Here is a 21,146-nt window from a genome sequence, read left to right on the forward strand (position 1 = left end):
GAGGACCACTAATACACAGCCAGGATACCAAGAGTTGGTTTGTGATGACAAGAGGCAGCTGCTGCGAATACTTCACTGAAGGTACAAATTGAGACTGAAGTGTGTTACCTTATGCACTGCATCTGCTGAACAAATTAAAGCAAAGGGAAGCGCTGGTAATACAGAAACGCAGGCATAAAGCAATATGCAGGGACAAAGAGAGGGGAGGACTTTCTAGGAGCAGGCTGTCAACACGAATGTCAAGATTAAGATGTTTAAATGTAGTAATTTTTGTCCAGATTGTTTAATTTTTTAAAGGCATATATTGAGATGGAAAGTAAACCCAGTTGGCTACTCAAAAGGAGTTATACAATTTTTAGAGGTTTGATTGGTTTTCAGTGATGGCAAAGTTTTGTAACCAGATTCTTCATTTTAATAGTAGTTTCTGATTGCATATAAATATGACGTAATTAAATTTCTCAGATATTTTACACACATTAAACATTTTCCCTTGCTCTGTGGATACAGGACAAACTGTTCATTAAAGGGAAGATAGGATAATTCACCAGTTAATTCTTTATCAAGTTGTAATGAAAAGAGCTTGGGATTGTGACACAGACTGGAATCTGGGTTTGGCTTCTGCTCACAGGGATGCGATGAGGTTTGCATTCCTTCCTCCCTGCTGACTACAAGTCTCCCATGTGAAATGAACTTGGGAAGTCTCATAGAATCACTACAGCACAGAAGGAGACCATTTGGCCCATTGAGTAAGCATCGACTACCCAACAGAGCATCTTACCCAGGTCACCTCCCCCACCACATTCTCTTAACCCCACAAATTTACCCTGCTAATTCTCCTGACCTACACCCCTTGGGCAATTTATCATGGTCAATCCACTTAACCTGCACATCTTTGGACTGTGGGCGGAAACTGGAGCACCATGCAGATGCAGGGAGAATGTGCAAGTTTCACACAGTCACCCAAGGTCAGAATTGAACCCGGGTTCCTGGTGCTAACAACCGTGCTACGCTAGCCAGTCTCCATCCAGGTTGTCTTCGGGTCGGGATTAGAACAAAGAACAAAGAAAATTACAGCACAGGAACAGGCCCTTCGGCCCTCCAAGCCTGCACCGACCATGCTGCCCGACTGAACTAAAAACCCCACCCTTCCGGGGACCATATCCCTCTATTCCCATCCTATTCATGTATTTGTCAAGACGCCCCTTAAAAGTCACTACCGTATCCGCTTCCACTACCTCCCCCGGCAACGAGTTCCAGGCACCCACTACTCTCAGTGTAAAAAATCTGTCTCGTACATCTCCTTTAACCCTTGCCCCTCGCACCTTAAACCTGTGCTCCCAAGTAATTGACTCTTCCACCCTGGGAAAAAGTTTCTAACTATCCACTCTGTCCATGCCTCTCATAATCTTGTAGACTTCTATCAAGTCAGCCCTCAACCTCCATCGTTCCAGTGAGAACAAACCAAATTTCTCCAACCTCTCCTCATAACTAAATGCCCTCCATACCAGGCTACATCCTGGTAAATCTTTTCTGTACCCTCTCCAAAGCCTCCACATCCTTCTGGTAGTATGGCGACCAGAATTGAACACTATATTCCAAGTGCAGTGTAACTAAGGTTCTATAAAGCGGCAACATGACTTGCCAATTTTTAACTCAATGCCCCGGCCGATGAAGGCAAGAGTGCCACATGCCTTCTTGACTACCTTCTCCACCTACATTGCCACTTTCAGTGACCTGTGCATCTGCACACCCAGATCCCTTTGCCTATCAATACTCTTGAGGGTTCTGCCATTTATTGTATATTTCCTCTCTGTATTAGGCCTTCCAAAATGCATTGCCTCACATTTGTCCGGATTAAACTCCATCTGCCATCTCTCCACCCAAGTCTCCAACCAATCTATATCCTGCTGTATCCTCTGATGGTCCTCATCGCTATCCGCAAATCCACCAACCTTTGTGTTGTCCCACACAATCAGCAAAGGTCCCAGCACTGTCACAGCTCTCCATTCAGAAATGCACCCTTTCACTGCTACCCTCTGTCTTATTTGACCGAGCCAGTTTTGTATCCACCTTGCCAGCTCACCTCTGATCCCATGCGACTTCACCTTCTGCACCAGTCTGCCATGAGGGACCTTGTCAAAGGCCTTACTGAAGTCCATGTAGACAACATCCACTGCCCTACCCTCATCAATCACCTTCGTCACTTCCTCGAAAAACTCGATCAAGTTTGTGAGACACGACCTCCCCTTCACAAAACCATATTGCCTCTCATTAATACGTCCACTTATTTCCAAGTGGGAATAAATCCGGTCTCAAAGAATCCCCTCCAATAATTTCCCTACCACTGATGTAAGGCTCACCTTACATCATGATTCATGAAAAAAATCTGCCTTTCGACACAAATCTGTACAAGTTGAAGCCTCCATTCTGAGAGGGTGGCTGTTATCAGGAATAGAAAACTTCACAATGGTTCAGCACTGAGATTTTGGTGGAACAAAGTCCAACATTGTCAAGAATACAAAAGCTCCTGTTATGCACCCAGCCTAATTTTCCTCACCACTAGCTTTATGGAAAACTTAAACAAAAAAGACAGATCCGCCTTTTCATTCGCAATAGGATATTTCTTCTTTGAAGAAAGTGTTTTTACCAGAAATGAGCGATTTCATATCAGGCTGCAGGGTTTTAAACTGATTGAAGTAGTACTCTCGCTGTTCCTCAGTTATCCTCCAGGGGTCATCTGTGTAGTCCGAAGGGCCCTCCTTTGATTCAGGATCCGCTGATTGTACAGATGTTTGCTTCTGTGATGTGCAGATAGACATCATTAGGCCATCACTCGCTGTAGGAATAAATCTAATAGCATCGATCATTAGGGGGGAACTTGCACTTGTTTTAAGTGACAAAGTTGTTAACACGGCTGCTAATCTGAGATTCCTTCAAATAGAAACATCCAAACATTTGGATGTTAGTCCCAGCTCTTTCAGAAATCTCTTCCTTTTAAATGCAGTAATATCATTTTCCATCTCATCTCACGTCTACCCAATCTGTTCAATACCCCCAAAAATACTGAAGCAAAATAACTATTTAATATTTCTGCCATTTCGCTCTCACTGCCCATGATTTTATCCTGACTGCCACTTGGTAGCTCTACTTACATTCTAGTATTCCTTCGTGTGCCTGTAGAATATTTACTATTTTGGTTATGTCCCTTGATAATTTAGTTTCTTATAGTTCCTCTTTGCCTCCCCAAGGTTTTATTTGACTTCTGTGTTACTCTCTTCATTTTCTCATCATGCTCTCTCCTGCTCTCCATACACGTCCTTTCCCTCACCCTCAAGTTGTCCCTTATGTCTTTAGTTATCCATGGAGTCTTATTAGTGTTCAATTTTTCCTGGTTATTTATTCAGAGGAATACGGTTTTCCTGGTTTCTCTACTTTAAAAGCTTCCCATTGCTACATCATTGTTCGCCAATATTGTCCATTTCATTTTCCAAAATTCTGTGCTCTACTCCATAAAATCAACTCTCCTTCAGAATAGTACCTGGGCATTTGTTGGGCTTAGTTCATCTCAGTTGTTGTTAGTAGTCACTATTGCCTTGATATTCCCCTAGCTTTGCTACTCTTATCTCCTCTGGTTCATTCCTCACTGCTAGATCCAATAGCAAGTCCTACTTTGTCAGGCTTTATACATACTGGGTTTGAAATGTGTCCATTCTTTACCGATCACTTCTAGCCAATTAATTTCACAGTTGGTGAATTCCCCCATGATTATTATTCTATGTCTGATACAAATTTCCAAAATTTATTTGAATAGGTTTTCCCCATATCATTTCCACTATTAAGTTGTCAGGAAACTACTTTTATTAGTGTGACTGATCCTTATTGCTTATTTCTCATAGAATCCCTACGGTGCTGAAGGAGGCCATTCGGCCCATCGAGTCTGCACCGACCACAATCCCACCCAGGCCCTATTCCCATAACCCTCCACATTCACCCTGGTAATCCCCTGACATTATGGTCAATTTAGCATGGCCAATCAACCTAACCTGCACATCTTTGGACTGTGGGAGGAACCCACGCAGACACAGGGAGAATGTGCAGACTCCGCACAGACAGTGACACGAGGCCGGAATTGAACCTGTGTCCCTGGCTTGTGAGGCAGCAGTGCTAACAATTATGCCACCATGCTGCCCAAAGGGTTAGAGTTATAGTTGCTGATGGTTACATTCTTTTTTCTCTACTGCCATTGTGTTATCTCTAATAGGAACTACTTCACACACACCACTTTTCCCCAGTCTCCTTCCTGAAGATGTTATACAGCCTACAATGATTGATTCCCAGTCATGATTTAAATGTAACCCTGTCTCAGTAATCCAAACTATATCTGGTTCCTCCATTATTATTTATTATTTGTTGTATTTCAGACACCATGTGATAGATGCACAGATAGATTAACTTCTTTTTAATAGCAGCTCCTCCCACTTTATTTTAACTATTTTTTCACACTCCTGCTCTATGACTCTACTTATTCCCTGGCCATTTCTGTGCTCCTTTATTTTAGTCTGTTCCATGCTCTCTGTTCCGGTTTCATTTGTATTTAAACTTGCTTTATTTATTTTAGATTTCTCCCTCCCCACTTCCACCTTACTAGTTTAAACCTTTTGCCATTTCCCTATATACCCGTCCCACTCGGACACTGGTTTCAATATGGTTCAGGTGGAACCTGTCCTTGTCTCAATGTGTCCCATAAAAAAGAACCCCTTGTTCTCAATATCAGCCCTTCGACCCATCTATTCTGCTCGTCTCAGTGCCTATTTGCATGTGGCCCAGGCAACAACCTAGAGATTATTACTCTCGAGGTGATGCTTCTTAAATTTCATTCCTAACTCTACCTACTCCACCAGTGAAATCTCCTCCTTGTTCCTACCTATGTTGTATGTTACAGGGTTAAATATATCTGCTGGAATTTTCTGCCCTGCTACCACTGCCAGCGAGAATGGAGAATTTGGCCCTCAGCCAAATCTCCATTCACAGCAGCGGGACTGGAGAATCCTAGCCGCAGGCAAGATCAGAGAATCCTGCCCCCCCCAGTTCCCCACAACCTGAAAAACATGCTTTCTACAAGCATATTCCCTTATGACATAGCCAAACCACTTGCTCCAAATATCTATTCAGATCGGCTTGTGTTTTATGTCCTCTCACCCATTCCATCCTATTTTAAGTGATTACATTTATTTTCTGTGTACATGGGAGCAAAGCAAAAAAAATCTGTTCACATGTTTATGATGGTGCTTGTTGCTCTGAAACTGTTTACAGTGTATTCTCTTTCCATGTGGACAGCATCATGTTGCTTTCTTCCTTCTTTCAAGGTTAATAACCATAATAGTCTCAGATTCTTGCATTATTTGTAGCACTTGCTGTGATTTTATGCTGTAACCTTGTGTTTTGCATAATGCATCTCACACGAGCCCATTAATTCTGATTGTGAAACCGTTGCGGATAATACTTAGCAGTCGAAGAAAAATGCTGTTGGTATCTGTAACACAGCTGTGAGCTGAACTGGCAATTCTGATTGCTCAGGATACAAAAGTGGTCATATAAATAAAAGGCTCAGGAAGAATCGGGATGCAGTGCAAATGCATAGAACAAAAGCAAAACTGCTTTCATAAAATTCCTAAAGTGCAGAAGGAGGCCATTTGGCCCATTGAGTCTGCACCAAATGCAATCCCACTCAGGTTCTAACCCCGTAACCCCACACATTTACCCTGCTACTCCCTTGACACTAGGGTCAATTTAGCATGGCCAATCCACCGAACCCGTACATCTTTGGACTGTGGGAGGAAACTGGAAACCCGGAGGAAACCCATGCAGACTCGGGGAGAATGTGCAAACTCCACATAGACAGTTACCCGAGGCTGGGATTGAATCCGGGTTCCTGGCGCTGTGAGTCAGCAGTGCTAACCACTGTGCCATCATGCTGCCCAGTCTAAACTTGCACAACGTATGGGTTGTGTGCAGTTTTTGGACACCGCGCTATAACTGGGTTTGCAGCATTGAAGGTGGTGCAGAGAAAAGGAAAAAGGTTCAGTACAACACACCCTGACACCAGCATCATACATAGAACATAGAAGAGTACAGCACAGAACAGGCCCTTCGGCCCACGATGTTGTGCCAAGCTTTATCTGAAACCAAGATCAAGCTATCCCACTCCCTATCATCCTGGTGTGCTCCATGTGCCTATCCAATAACCGCTTAAATGTTTCTAAAGTGTCTGACTCCACTATCACTGCAGGCAGTCCATTCCACACCCCAACTACTCTCTGAGTAAAGAGCCTACCTCAGACATCCTACCTATATCTCCCACCATGAACCTTATAGTTATGCCCCCTTGTAATAGCTCCAACCACCCGAGGAAATAGTCTTTGAACGTTCACTCTATCTATCCCCTTCAAGTCCAACATTCGGAAAGATCAAGCATCAGATCAAACCCAAGATCTGGTGCAAAGCCTTTTCTTGTCAGCTTGGATCTTGTACGTCTCTCTTGTGGGGACCGTGAATTGGATTTAATCTGAATTTGAATTGGTTTTTGAAGCAAGCAAGGAGATGGATTAAGGACTTGCCCAGTCCATTCTGCGCATTGGCTTTGTAACTTTAAGAATGGAGTAAAAATGTTTTTAAAAAACTCTTGAGCGTCTTGAACTCTAAAGGAGGATTATATTTCCAAGTGCTTTGTGGGTGAACCTTCCTTCCTCCCATTGCGACAAACACTTGACCACCAGTTCCCAGGAGTCCCAGATTGCTGTGCATTTGCCAATGCTCTGGGGAGCTGGTCAAGCAAGCTGTGTCAAGAAGAAAAAACTGTGTGGCCAAGTACACCATAAAAAACTCCAAAGGGAGATCCTGAGAGTTTCATTTCTTTTCACAGCATAAAACAGACTGGAGAAGGGAAATGATGGCAAACATTGATAACGATGCATGCAAAGTTGTCACCTTGTTCCGAGGGATCAAAATTAGGTAGCAGGATGTGCAAAACTGCATAGCTTATAGTAACACTTTTATTATTAAAGCTCTCTCTCTTGCTCCTCTCGCACTCATCCATCCCACTCCAGTATCATTAATGCAATACTGATTTAACACCTTCTTAATACACAGTTCTGTAAATATCTGTTTATGGAGAGAATTCTATTAAGGAGAAAATCTGTTCTTTCCTTCAGCAGCAAATGCTCACTACCTTCCATCATGTGAATTATGAAATGTTTGTATTTTGCCGAAATCTTCCAGTGGATACATGCTTGTGTTTTGTTTGATAAAAGCTTGGGTTTCACTGCCCTTTAATCATTCATTCTTGAGGAAAATTAAGAATTCTTTGGGCTGAGTTCACCCTTACCTGAGCATAAAATGAGTAAGGAAGTGTAGGCTTGGATACATAGTTCCCATGGGCTTGTCCGTCTGGATATACAACAGGGCCTGATGTTGGGCTTCCTTCATGAATGACTGCAACATTAAAAAAAGTGAGTAATTCAGATTGAGACTTGAAGTTGCACAGTGCCCTTGCAGCAAGCTACCATCAATCCATTGTGGCTCAAACATGAATCTTTCTACCGTGTAATATTATACTGTGAATCAGTCAGGGTCGTTTTAGGAGTGGACATACAATTAGCAAAAGGCAACTGAATGGTGGTTCACAATTTGTAAATAATATGGATTGTGTTTGGGAACTCTGACACCAGGAGGTAAAACATAAACGGTAAAACACCAGAACCAGCCATTAGACTGACTGAAGCTGATCATTCAGTACCTGGAGCAAACCTGGGGAGATGGGGGAGGAGAACGGTAATGGATGTGCCAACAACCGTCATTCATAAAATCATACAGTGCAGAAGAGGCCCTTTGCCCATTGAGTCTACACTGACACACGAGAAAAACCTGATCTCTCGCCTAGTGCCATCTACCAGCACTTGGCCCACAGCCTTGAATGTTATGACATGCCAAATGCACCTTGGAGTCATCCTCCCCGGTTGGTTTGAGTAACATAGGCACTTGACATTCCAGAGTACAGTTGTGGTTTTTATGTACAGAAAGCAGAATCCTAATGAGTCTGAAGAATGTTGCCAGCGTGGATTGAAATAGGGCTTTTACATTGGATGCTCTGGTGTACACAGAGAAATAAGAAAATAGAAGGCTGAATTTGACTCAGATTATTATAATCCAGAAAGTCCGGTGATGTAGGATAGAGCTGGAGCCAATCTTTACACACTTTTATAAGTTGCTGATTACAGAAATACACATTTTGAACATGCACCTCCCAACCCAACAACCACAGTGTCAGTCCACTCCCATTTACAGGAGAACATGCCTATCGCTGCATGCAATTAATTACAATTAGTTTACAATTAGACAAATAGTGCTCTCATCCAAGATCTCAGAGCTTGTTAATTTCTGGTAAAACTTGAGTCAATGCAAACCAGTGAGAAAAGTCTTCACTGGTTGGAATCATTTCTAGCAGAAAAGAACATGGCTGTGCTTGCTAGAAGTCAATTATCTCAGCCTCAGGGTGCCACTGCTGGAGTTCGTGTGTGTGGTGTCCTAGGCCAAAACACCTTCTCTTTCCTGGTTGACATTCAGAAACGGGTCAAGTCAGAAGTGGAGATGTCCACCGTTGACTGCAAAAATGTTCAGTTCAACTTGTAACTTCTCAGATATTGAAGAGGTCTAGACATGTAAGCAGCAAGACATGGACAACATTCAGGCTCAGGCTGATAAAAGGCAAGAAGCATTCACGCCACAACAAGTGGCAGCAATGACCATCCCCAATAAGACAGAATCTAAACACCTTCCCCTAACGTTTAGCAGCACTACCATCACTGGATTCTCAAGTTAGACATTATAGAATCTTGTGACTGGACCTCACATCCCTTACGATCAAGAGTGTATGCTCACTACCCACTATCTAGCGAGACCATAGCATTGCACAACAGGGAAACAATGAGGTAGCTTTGCAATGTGAGTTTGATATCACAATCTACACAACTTCATAACGAACACTTTTCCAATTATCTGAAGGGCAGACTGATTTACACTTTAGCGAGATGAGGTGAAGTGAGAATTGTCAAGCTGCTTTCAGTCACAGCAAATTCCACTTTGACTTCATTTCTGTTCCACTTCATGAAGAGGATAAGAAATCACACCACACTGGCCCAGTCTGTGTGCTAAGTAATGCCCTTGTTTGGTCAGCCCCGTCTCTGAATTCACCCAACAAATCTCAGCCTAATCATTTCTCCTATGATAGTCTGGCCAAGGCCCTCACTTACCTCTCTCAATCATTCTTACCAAGTGTCCCCCAAAACAAATGTTTTTAGCATCCCTCAACGGGCAGGAAGGCTGAACTGACAACCCTTCCCCCATCCAGCGGTGAGGGCTATCAATTAAACTGATGTCTGCCATGTGACCCCTTATTTTGGAGGTTCTTGGTAACTGACCTTTGCTGGTTTCAAAATGAATAGGGTTAACCCAACACAACGAGACCCAAGTGGTTCACAGGAAAAACTTAACGATCCTCGCCACTTGATCAGAAGATGGGATGTGTTCTGCAGAGCATCCTTGGTTTGAATAGTTTTCCTCACTGCCTCCGACTCTCACGAGACAGAGGGGATTTCCAAAACCAGCGAGCAGATTGAAGCTTCAAAGTAATATTTCAGTGTCTGTCACATCCAAATCCTCCGCAACAAAACTGTCCACCATCCAAAAACATGACAGGCTCGCTCACATAACTTGTACATTTCCAACAGCTTCAGTCACATTCACTTCAGGTCTGCATGGACAGATTAAAGCCTAGTCCAAAATATAACACATCACCAAGATGGCAAGACATAATGTTCATATTTTGTAGCAGAGTTGAAGTTAATCTGGTCAGCCCTTCTTTCAGTTATTGGTTAAGCTCATGCTTTTGGTCAATCTGTGGAAAAGGCTTTCCACTTGTTGTATTTTAAAGAATTTTAAATACCTGGAATTCAATTTTCCACAAGATGAAGAATCAGGAGTATATTAGCCCAGGTTCTCAGATCAGGAGATATTGCCAAAGTAGATCATTATCTTTGGGTTGAGTTCACTGTTTGGAGCACTCAGTGCTGGATTCTCAGAGTACAATGTGCCCAAATCATCATCAATGCCAGGGACACGACAACTTCAAACTGGAGCTGAATGTTAACTTGTCACACTTACTATCCCCCCTTTCACCAGCTTGAGAGAGTGATACCCGCCCCTTACACAGTCCTGTGAGCGATACACCCACTTACACCAACCTATGAGAGTGATTTCCCCAACCCCCACCCTTTACACCAGCCCGAGAGAGAGAGAGATTCTCCCCCCTTATACCAGCCTGAGAGAGAGATACTCCCCGTTATACCAGTCTGAGAGATAGTCTCCCTGAGACTAGCCTGAGAGAGAGAGAGAGAGAGATGCACCAGCTGAGACCAGCCTGAGAGAGAGTGATACCCCCCTTACACCAGCCTTAGAGTGACACCCTCCCTTACAGCAGTCTGAGTGATATCCCCCCCCCCACCCCCCACCCTTACAACCAGTCATACATAGATCATAGAATAGTACAGCACAGGAACAGGCCCTTCAGCCCACGGTGTTGTGCTGAACATTAGAAAATGAGAATAATCACAGAACTGGAACGGTTCATTAAGCTATTTGGTTGGTTTCATGCACTGCTCCCTTGGCTTTAGATCTCAAGGTTCATAATGTCCAAACCTTTTGAATGTATTACAGTGTTATAGCAAACTGCTATCCATTTCTTATTCACACTGAAATAGTCACCATAAATTAGTATCTAAAAGCTTTGGAAGTGCAAAACTGCTGATGCAGGAGCTTTATAACTCTCTCAGAGTTATGCTGCAGCCTAGGTTGGCAGTTATGGAGAGTTCCAGCACATTCTATAAACTGTTTTCCTTGCTCCACCCCCGAAACAAGAAAGATTCTTTAAAATAAAAACTCTTTTACTGCCCAATGCAGACCAAGAGGTTTAGAAAATGAAGGTAAGGGACCTAGTCATTTAAATTATGTGAAATTTGAAATGTTCTAATATTAAAAAAGTGCTATAAATTTTAACAGCTGGTTATAAACTCTGCACTATTAGAATTTTAAAGCATACTGGACTGTACTTCAATATATTCCTCAAGTGCAACATATCCACAATTCACGTTGCGGCAGGGTGGCACACTGGTTAGCACTGCTGCCTCAGCTCCAAGGACCCGGGTTCGATCTCCATCTTGGGTCACTGTCTGTGTGGAGTTTGCACATTCTCTCTGTGTCTGCGTGGGTTTCCTCCTGATGCTCCGGATTCCTCCCACAGTCCAAAGGTGTGTGGGTTAGGTTGATTGGCCATGCTAAATTGCCCCTTAGTGTCCTGGGATGTGTCGGTTAGAGGGATTAGTGGGGTAAATTGTTGGTTACAAGGATAGGGCCTGGGTGGGATTGTTGTCGGTGCAGGCCCAATGGGCAAAATGGCCTCCTTCTGCACTGTAGGGATTCTATTCTATGGTTTATCTCTCACAGCAGCACATCAATGAATCTATTTGCCTCGTCCACATTGAGCCAATGAGCCCAGTTGATAATTAAGTTCATTAGAATCAGGAAAATGGGTGTGTGAAGAGCTGGGAACAGAACAGAAATCAGTATTCCTGGTCATTGACAGTCAGTATTCCCCTCACCTAATTTCTTATCACCAAGAGATTTGTCACCATCAGTCTCCCAATTCTTGAAATTTCCTCAGAGTTTGGGATATATGTACAACCCTGCACTTGGAAGCCATGAGAAAAAGGCACGTTCGAACAAGTGTTCGGAAGCAATCCTGATGACGAAGTTCCAGTCTTTTGTCCAGACACATGACTCCTCCACTCTCCACAAAGCAAGCTGAGCAGGTCATCCAATATTGTCATTGTAGAATTATAGAATCCCTACAGTGTAGAAGGAGGCCATTCAGGCCATTGGGTTTGCACCCACCCTCTGACAGAGCATCCTACCCAAGCCCCATCCTGTAACCCCAAGTATTTACCCCACTAATCCCCCTAAAGCATACATCCTGGGACACTAACGGGCAATTTAGCATGGCCGATCCACCTAATCTGTACATCTTTGGACTGAGGGGGGAAACTGGAGCACCTGGAGGAAACCCATGCAGACACTAGGAGAATGTGCAAACTTTACACAGTCACCCAAGGCCAGAATTGAACCCAGGTCCCTGACGCTCGAGGCAGCAATACTAATCACTGGGCCACCCTGCCAACGGGTGGAGCTCGCTAGAAGGAAGGGGAAAAGAAACCAATGTGGAAAACTGACTTCATGCAGGAGCACAGCTGACAACAAGGATAGCGAACACTGCCGCTTCGCAGAGGAAGCCGCAATAGTACTGTACAGGTTGGCAAAGTCAAGAAGAAGGAGCTAAAGCCAAAATGGAAGCTTTTGGCAGCATATCCCAGACATGTGCTTTGTTTTCTCATTGCATATTGTCCAGTAAACATTAACTGAGAATGCTTTCCAAATATTATTGTGGGCTACGCTGAATGTATGGATACCATTCTCAACCTTATATTTGCAACAAAATGGCTGGTCATTCACCACTGGTGGTGTTCAGTCTTCAGCTGGAGTTACCGACTCTAATCCCATTCCCCTATTGCCCTATGTGCAATACTTCTGATGTGCCACATCATATATTTTCATGTGCTTTGACATTCATTTGGGCCTTACTCTATTTCACATTCATCAGTAGAATTGCACTTATTCACTTTTATTGCATTCTGGACCCTTCTTTCAGATCAATCACAAATCTTATTAAGCACTGAACTCTGATGTAAATTCAATGATCTATCTGGTAGAATCACCCAGCAAATTAGTTCAAGAGTAATGACTGAAGGCTAGAAATAAAACTGCACCTCGCTACATTTTCAAATTAATTTAAATAATATGGGTTAAATACAGATAATTGCTTAGTGCTGAATACTACTGTAATCTATATTACCAAATGGTACTGTAATATTCTGTGAACTGCATTTTAGAACGTCAGTGGTTAAATGGATTTTTAAACCTGCCCTGCAGCTAAAATTAATAGTGTAGCAGAATTTTTTATGAAGCAATTTGTTTTACAATTCAATCACACAGGTTCTGTGCATTCAAAGTGTGAAAAAGACTTGAATGCTGAACAGGTGTACACCTCAGAAGAGCACTTCTTTAAAATCCCCATTTTATACATTAACAACATCCTGAGGATTACCACTGAACAGAAACTGGACTGGACAGGCCACATAAATACTGCTGTCACAAGAGCAGCTCAGAGGCTGGCAATTCTATGGTGAGTAACTCACCTGCTGATTCCCCAACATCTAATCAGCATCTGCAAGCCACAGGTCAGGAGTATGATGGAATACGTTCTAGTTCTGTGGCTCCAACAAAATTTAAGTCCAGCAACATCCAGGGCAAAGCAGCCTGATTACTAATACCATATTCTTGAACATTCACTACCTCCACTGCGGCAGCGGTGTGTACTATATACAAGAGGAACATTACAAGCCTCATAGAATCATAGAAACCCTACAGTGCAGAAGGAGGCCATTCAGCCCATCGAGTCTGCACCGACCACAATCCCACCCAGGCCCTACCCCCACATATTTACCCGCTAATCCCTCTAACCTACACATCCCAGGACTCTAAGGGGCAATTTTTAACCTGGCCAATCAACCTAACCCACACATCTTTGGACTGTGGGAGGAAACCGGAGCACCCGGAGGAAACCCACGCAGATACGAGGAGAATGTGCAAACTCCACACAGACAGTGACCCGAGCCGGGAATCGAACCCGGGACCCTGGAGCTGTGAAACAGCAGTGCTAACCACTGTGCTACCGTGCCGCCCTCCTTCTGCATCCCCTTCCAAATCTTTAACCATCAAAATGACAAGGGTAGCAACACATGGGAACACTAGTACCTGCGAGTTTCTCTTCAAATCACACACCATCCTGACATGGAAACAGTTATTTTATTTATTTATAACAGTTTATTTATTTATTAGTCACAAGCAAGGCTTACATTAACACTGCAATGAAGTTACTGTGAAATGCCACGAGTTGCCACAGTCTGGCGCCTGTTCGGATCAATGCACCTAACCAGCACGTCTTTCAGAATGTGGGAGGAAATGAAAGCATCCGGAGGAAACCCACGCAGACAAGAGGAGAACATACAAACTCCACACAGACAGTGACCCAAGCCGGGAATCGAACCCGGGTCCCTGTGCTACCGTGGCACCCAAGGGTGGCACAGTGGTTAGCATTGCTGCCTTACAGCACCAGGGACCCAGGTTTGATTCTGCCCTCGGGTGACTGTCTGTGTGGAGCTTGTACATTCTCCCCATGTCTGCGTGGGTTTCCTCCAGGTGCTCCGGTTTCCTCCCACAGTCTAAAGATATGTAGGTTAAATGGGCGGCACGGTAGCACAGTGGTTAGCACTGCTGCTTCACAGCTCCAGGGTCCCGGGTTCGATTCCCGGCTCGGGTCATTGTCTGTGTGGAGTTTGCACATTCTCCTCGTGTCTGCGTGGGTTTCCTCCGGGTGCTCCGGTTTCCTCCCACAGTCCAAAGATGTGTGGGTTAGGTTGATTGGCCAGGTTAAAAAAAAAAATTGCCCCTTAGAGTCCTGGGATGTGTAGGTTAGAGGGATTAGCGGGTAAATATGTGGGGGTAGGGCCTGGGTGGGATTGTGGTCGGTGCAGACTCGATGGGCCAAATGGCCTCCTTCTGCACTGTAGGGTTTCTATGATTTCTATGATTTCTATGAAATGGATTGGCTATGTTAAATTGACCCTTAGTGTACAAAGATGTGTTGTTTAGGGGGATTAGCTGGGTAAATATGTGGGGTTATATGGGGATGGGGCTTGGGAAGGATGCGCTCTCAGAGGTTCGATGCAGACTTGATGGGCCGAATGGCTTCCTTCTGCACTGTAGGGATTCTATGATATCACCATTCCTTTACTGTCGCTGGGTCAAAATTCTGGAACTCTCTGTGCAACAACATAGTGGCTGACTTTCACCAGATGGACTGCAGCAGTTCAAGGCAGCCACTCACCACCAAGAGCAAATAGGGATGGAACTAGGGCTGCGTTAGCCAGCGACACCCACATCCCATGGAAAAAAAATTCTAAGTAGCTGGAGGCTGTTTAAAAAAACAAGATATTGAGGGTTTGGCAACAGTTTGATATAAATCCCTGGCACAGTGTTGCCTCACAGTGCCGGGGACCCGGGCTCGATTCCCAGTTTGGGTCACTGTCTATGCAGAGTCTGCACATTCTCCCCATGTCTGCATGGGTTTCCTCCGGGTGCTCTGGTTTCCTCCCACAATTCGAAGATGTGCTGGTTAGATGCATTGGCCTTGCTAAATTCTCCCTCTGTGTACCCGAACAGGCGCCGGAGTATGGCAACTGGGGGATTTTCACAGTAACTTCATTGCAGTGTTAATGTAAGCCTACTTGTGACACTAACAAAACTTAATACAATTGACGGAAGCACTGGCTTGTATTTCCATTTTTCTCATACAGAAAGAATTGCAAGCTACATTTCCCTCTGCCTACATCTTACAACTCCTAATTTTCATGATACTCCTCCTCTGATAGAGAAATAGTCAACAGAGCAAAAATTTGCACACAGGGGAGTTATTAAAGTACAGCTGCCTGGAGCAACTTGTTCAAATTTCATCTATTGAATTTCTCAAGTGTAAGACACCATTGATGCAAACTTAATTTCCCTCAAATGCCCAGAACTGAATCTTAGTCACACAATTAGGGGCGGCACTGTGACACAGTGGTTAGCACTGTTGCCTCACAGCGCCAAGAACCCCGGGTTCGATTCCCGGCTGGGGTCACTGTCTGTGTGGAGTTTGCAGACTCTCTCCACATCTGTGTGGGTTTCCTCCAGGTACTCCCACAATCCAAAGATGTGCGGGTTAGGTAGATTGGCCATGCTAAATTGCCCCTTAGTGTCAGGGGGACTAGCTAGGGTAACTGCATGGGGTTATGGGGATAGGGCCTGGGTGGGATTGTGGTCGGTGCAGACTCGATGGGCCAAATGGTCTCTTTCTGCACTGTAGGATTCTGTGATTCTAATCCTGTACCATGATTTATTACTGGCATTTCAAGTAATATTCAGACAGGAAGAATCCAATGACTAGCTGCTGGAATCAATCTGGAGGGCAATTCGGGGAGAACATAGAACATGACAGCGCAGTACAGGCCCTTCGGCCCTCGATGTTGCACCGACCAGTGAAACCAATCTAAAGCCCATCTAACCTACACTATTCCAATATCATCCATATGTTTATCCAATGACCATTTAAATGCCCTTAATGTTGGCGAGTCCACTACTGCTGCAGGCAGGGCATTCCACGCCCTTACTACTCTCGGAGTAAAGAACCTACCTCTGACATCTGTCCCATATCTATCACCCCTCAATTTAAAGCTATGTCCCCTCGTGCAAGCTATCACCATCCGAGGAAAAAGGCTCTCACTATTCACCCCATCTAATCCTCTGATCATCTTGTATGCCTCTATTAAGTCACCTCTTAACCTTCTTCTCTCTAACAAAAACAGCCTCAAGTCCCTCAGCCTTTCCTCATAAGACCTTCCCACCATACCAGGCAACATCCTGGTAAATCTCCTCTGCACGCTTTCCAATGCTTCCACATCCTTCCTATAATGCGGTGACCAGAACTGTACGCAATACTCCAAATGCGGCCACACCACAGTTTAGTACAGCTGCAACATGACCTCCTGGCTCCGAAACTCAATCCCTCTACCAATAAAAGCTAACACTCAGTACGCCTTCTTAACAACCCTATCAACCTGGGTGCCAACTTTCAGGGATCTATGCACATGAACACCGAGATCTCTCTGCTCATCCACACTACCAAGTATCTTACCATTAGCCCAGTACTCTGTAATCCTGTTACTCCTTCCAAAGTGAATCACCTCACACTTTTCCGCATTAAACTCCATTTGCCACCTCTCAGCCCAGCTCTGCAGCTTATCTATGTCCCTCTGTAACCTGCAGCAACCTTCCGCACTGTCTACAACTCCACTGACTTTAGTGTCATCCGCAAATTTACTAACCCATCCTTCTACGCCCTCATCAAGGTCACTTATAAAAATGACAAACAGCAGTGGCCCCAAAACAGATCCTTGCGGTACACCACTAGTAACTGAACTCCAGGATGAACATTTCCCATCAACCACCACCCTCTGTCTTCTTACAGCCAGCCAATTCCTGATCCAAACAGCTAAATCACCCTCAATCCCATGCCTCCATATCTTTTGCAATAGCTTACCGAGGGGAACCTTATCAAACGCTTTACTGAAATCCATATACACCACATCAACTGCTTTACCCTCATCCACCTCTTTGGTCACCTTCTCAAAGAACTCAATATGGTTTGTGAGGCATGACCTACCCTTCACAAAACCGTGTTGACTATCCCTAATCAAATTATTCCTTTCTAGATGATTATAAATCCTATCTCTTATAATCCTTTCCAAAACTTTGCCCACAACAGAAGTAAGGCTCACTGGTCTATAATTACCAGGGTTGTCTCTACTCCCCTTCTTGAATAAGAGGACAACATTTGCTATCCTCCAGTCTTCTGGCACTGTTCCTGTAGACAATGACGACATAAAGATCAAAGCCAAAGGCTCTGCAATCTCCTCCCTAGCCTCCCAGAGAATCCTAGGATAAATCCCATCCGGCCCAGGGGACTTATCTATTGTCACACTTTCCAAAATTGCTAACACCTCCTCCTTATGAACCTCAATCCCGTCTAGTCTAATAGCCTGTATCTCAGTATTCTCCTCGACAACATTGTCTTTTTCCTGCGTGAATACGGATGAAAAATATTCATTTAGCGCCTCTCCTATCTCTTCAGGCTCCACGCAGAACTTCCCACTACTGTCCTTGACTGGCCCTAATCTTACCCTCGTCATTCTTTTATTCCTGACATACCTATGGAAGGCTTTAGAGTTTTCCTTGATCCTACCTGCCAAAGACTTCTCATGTCCCCTCCTGGCTCTTCTTAACTCTCTCTTTAGGTCCTTCCTGGCTAACTTGTAACTCTCAAGTGCCCTAACTGAGCCTTCACGTCTCATCTTTACACAAGTCTCCTTCTTCCTCTTCACAAGAGATTCAACCTCTTTAGTAAACCACGGTTCCCTCGCTCGACCACTTCCTCCCTGCCTGACAGGTACATACTTATCAAGGACACGCAGTAGCTGTTCCTTGAACAAGCTCCACATTTCAATTGTGCCCGTCCCCTTCAGTTTCCTTCCCCATCCTATGCATTGGAGAGCCAATGGATGTTATCTATCTTGACTTCCAAAAGGCCTTTGACAAGGTGCCTCACGGGAGACTGCTGAGTAAAATAAGGGCCCATGGTATTCGAGGCAAGGTACTAACATGGATTGACGATTGGCTGTCAGACAGAAGGCAGAGAGTTGGGATAAAAGGTTCTTTCTCAGAATGGCAACCGGTGACAAGTGGTGTCCCGCAGGGTTCAGTGTTGGGGCCACAGCTGTTCTCTTTATATATTAACGATCTAGATGACGGGACTGGGAGCATTCTGGCCAAGTTTGCCGATGATACAAAGATAGGTGGAGGGGCAGGTAGTATTGAGGAGGTGGGGAGGCTGCAGAAAGATTTAGACAGTTTAGGAGAGTGGTCCAAGAAGTGGCTGATGAAATTCAACGTGGGCAAGTGCGAGGTCGTACACTTTGGAAAAAAAGAATAGAGGCATGGACTATTTTCTAAACGGTGACAAAATTCATAATGCTAAAGTGCAAAGGGACTTGGGAGTCCTAGTCCAGGATTCTCTAAAGGTAAACTTGCAGGTTGAGTCCGTAATTAAGAAAGCAAATGTAATGTTGTCATTTATCTCAAGAGGCTTGGAATACAAAAGCAGGGATGTACTTCTGAGGCTTTATAAAGCACTGGTTAGGCCCCATTTGGAGTACTGTGAGCAATTTTGGGCCCCACACCTCAGGAAGGACATACTGGCACTGGAGCGGGTCCAGCGGAGATTCACACGGATGATCCCAGGAATGGTAGGCCTGACATACGATGAACGTCTGAGGATCGTGGGATTATATTCATTGGAGTTTAGGAGGTTGAGGGGAGATCTGATAGAAACTTACAAGATAATGAACGGCTTAGATAGGATGGACGTAGGGAAGTTGTTTCCATTAACAGGGGAGACTAGGACGCGGGGGCACAGCCTTAGAATAAAAGGGAGTCACTTTAGAACAGAGATGAGGAGAAATTTCTTCAGCCAGAGAGTGGTGGGTCTGTGGAATTCATTGCCACAGAGGGCTGTGGAGGCCGAGACGTTGAGCGTCTTCAAGACAGAAATTGATAAATTCTTGATTTCTCGAGGAATTAAGGGCTATGGGGAGAGAGCGGGTAAATGGAGTTGAAATCAACCATGATTGAATGGTGGAGTGGACTCGATGGGCCGAATGGCCTTACTTCCGCTCCTATGTCTTATGGTCTTATGGTCTTATCCTAAATCTCGCCTAATCGCATCATAATTTCCTTTCCCCCAGCTATAACTCTTGCCCTTCGGTATATACTTATTCCTTTCCATCGCTAAAGTAAACGTAACCAAATTGTGGTCACTATCACCAAAGTGCTCACGTACCTCCAAATCTAACACCTGGTCTGGTTCATTACCCAGTACCAAATCCAATGCGGCCTCGCCTCTTGTTGGCCTATCTACATACTGTGTCAGGAAACCCTCCTGCACACATTGGACAAAAACTGACCCATCTAAAGTACGCGAACTATAGCGTTTCCAGTCAATATTTGTAAAGTTAAAGTCCCCCATAACAACTACCCTGTTACTTTCGCTCCTATCCAGAATCATCTTTGCAATCCTTTCCTCTACATCCTTGGAACTTTTCAGAGGCCTATAGAAAACTCCCAACAGGCTGACCTCTCCTTCCTGTTTCTAACCTCAGCCCATACTACCTCAGTAGACGAGTCCTCATCAAACGTCCTTTCTGCCACCGTAATACTGTCCTTGACTAACAATGCCACACCTCCACCTCTTTTACCACCTTCCCTGATTTTACTGAAACATCTAAACCCCGGAACCTGCAACAACCATTCCTGTCCCTGCTCTATCCATGTCTCCGAGATGGCCACAACATCGAAGTCCCAGGTACCAACTGATGCGCGTTATCACACACGAGGCTTGAGATGCTCAGGAAATAAAGGCTTTTATTTACTGTTACAACAAAGCTACTATGTATAGTACACGATCCCAGACTGAGGGGTCCCAGACAGAGCAGTGACCTTTATACCTCTCCCAGGAGGCGGAGCTCGACTGGGATGTACCATAATAACTATAATACAGGTGTAACAGCCCAACCCTAACCCCAACAGCAACAAGTAGAACAACCCATCCCTAACCCCAACAGCAACATATATACATACTTGTAGTACTGGCCAGACCCTGGCTCAGTACTATCTAGTGGGAACCAACGATGGTTCACCACGCCAACCCATGCTGCAAGTTCACCCACCTTATTCCGGATGCTCCTGGCATTGAAGTGTACACACTTCAAACCACCTTCCTGCCTGCCAGTACACTCCTGTGACGCTGAAACCTTATCCATGACCTCAGTACTCTCAACCTCCTGTACACTGGATCTACAATCAGGTTCCCATCCCCCTGCTGAATTAGTTTAAACCCTCCCGAAGAGCATTAGCAAATTTCCCTCCCCCAGGATATTGATACCCCTCTGGTTCAGGTGTAGACCATCCCGTTTGTAGAGGTCACACCAACCCCAGAATGAACCCCAATTGTCCAGGTATCTGAATCCTTCCCTCCTGCACCATCCCTGTAGCCACGTGTTCAATTGCTCTCTCTCCCTATTCCTCTCCTCACTATCACGTGGCACGGGTAACAAACCAGAGATAACAACTCTATTTGTTCTAGCCCTAAGCTTCCACCCTAACTCCCTGAATTTCTGCCTTACATCCCCATCCCTTTCCCTACCCATCTCATTGGTGCCTATGTGAACCACGACTTGGGGCTGGTCCCCCTCCCCCTTAAGTGTCTCGAA

General features: G+C 44.6%; 1 protein-coding gene across 1 annotated transcript in view; it reads right to left on the reverse strand.

The window, feature by feature from the left end:
• The window catches only part of reps2 (RALBP1 associated Eps domain containing 2), a 204,445-nt gene that overhangs the window by 95,518 nt on the left and 87,781 nt on the right, over window positions 1-21,146 (reverse strand). Inside the window, exons 5-6 of the mRNA XM_078232385.1 lie at window positions 7,385-7,491; window positions 2,648-2,798 (exon numbers count right to left, since the gene is read on the reverse strand). Of these exons, the coding sequence (XP_078088511.1) occupies window positions 2,648-2,798; window positions 7,385-7,491 (258 nt within the window). The remainder of the gene's footprint in view (window positions 1-2,647; window positions 2,799-7,384; window positions 7,492-21,146) is intronic.

Source organism: Mustelus asterias, chromosome 17 (genome assembly GCF_964213995.1).
Source record: "Mustelus asterias chromosome 17, sMusAst1.hap1.1, whole genome shotgun sequence".
In the NCBI taxonomy this organism is placed as follows: domain Eukaryota; kingdom Metazoa; phylum Chordata; class Chondrichthyes; order Carcharhiniformes; family Triakidae; genus Mustelus; species Mustelus asterias.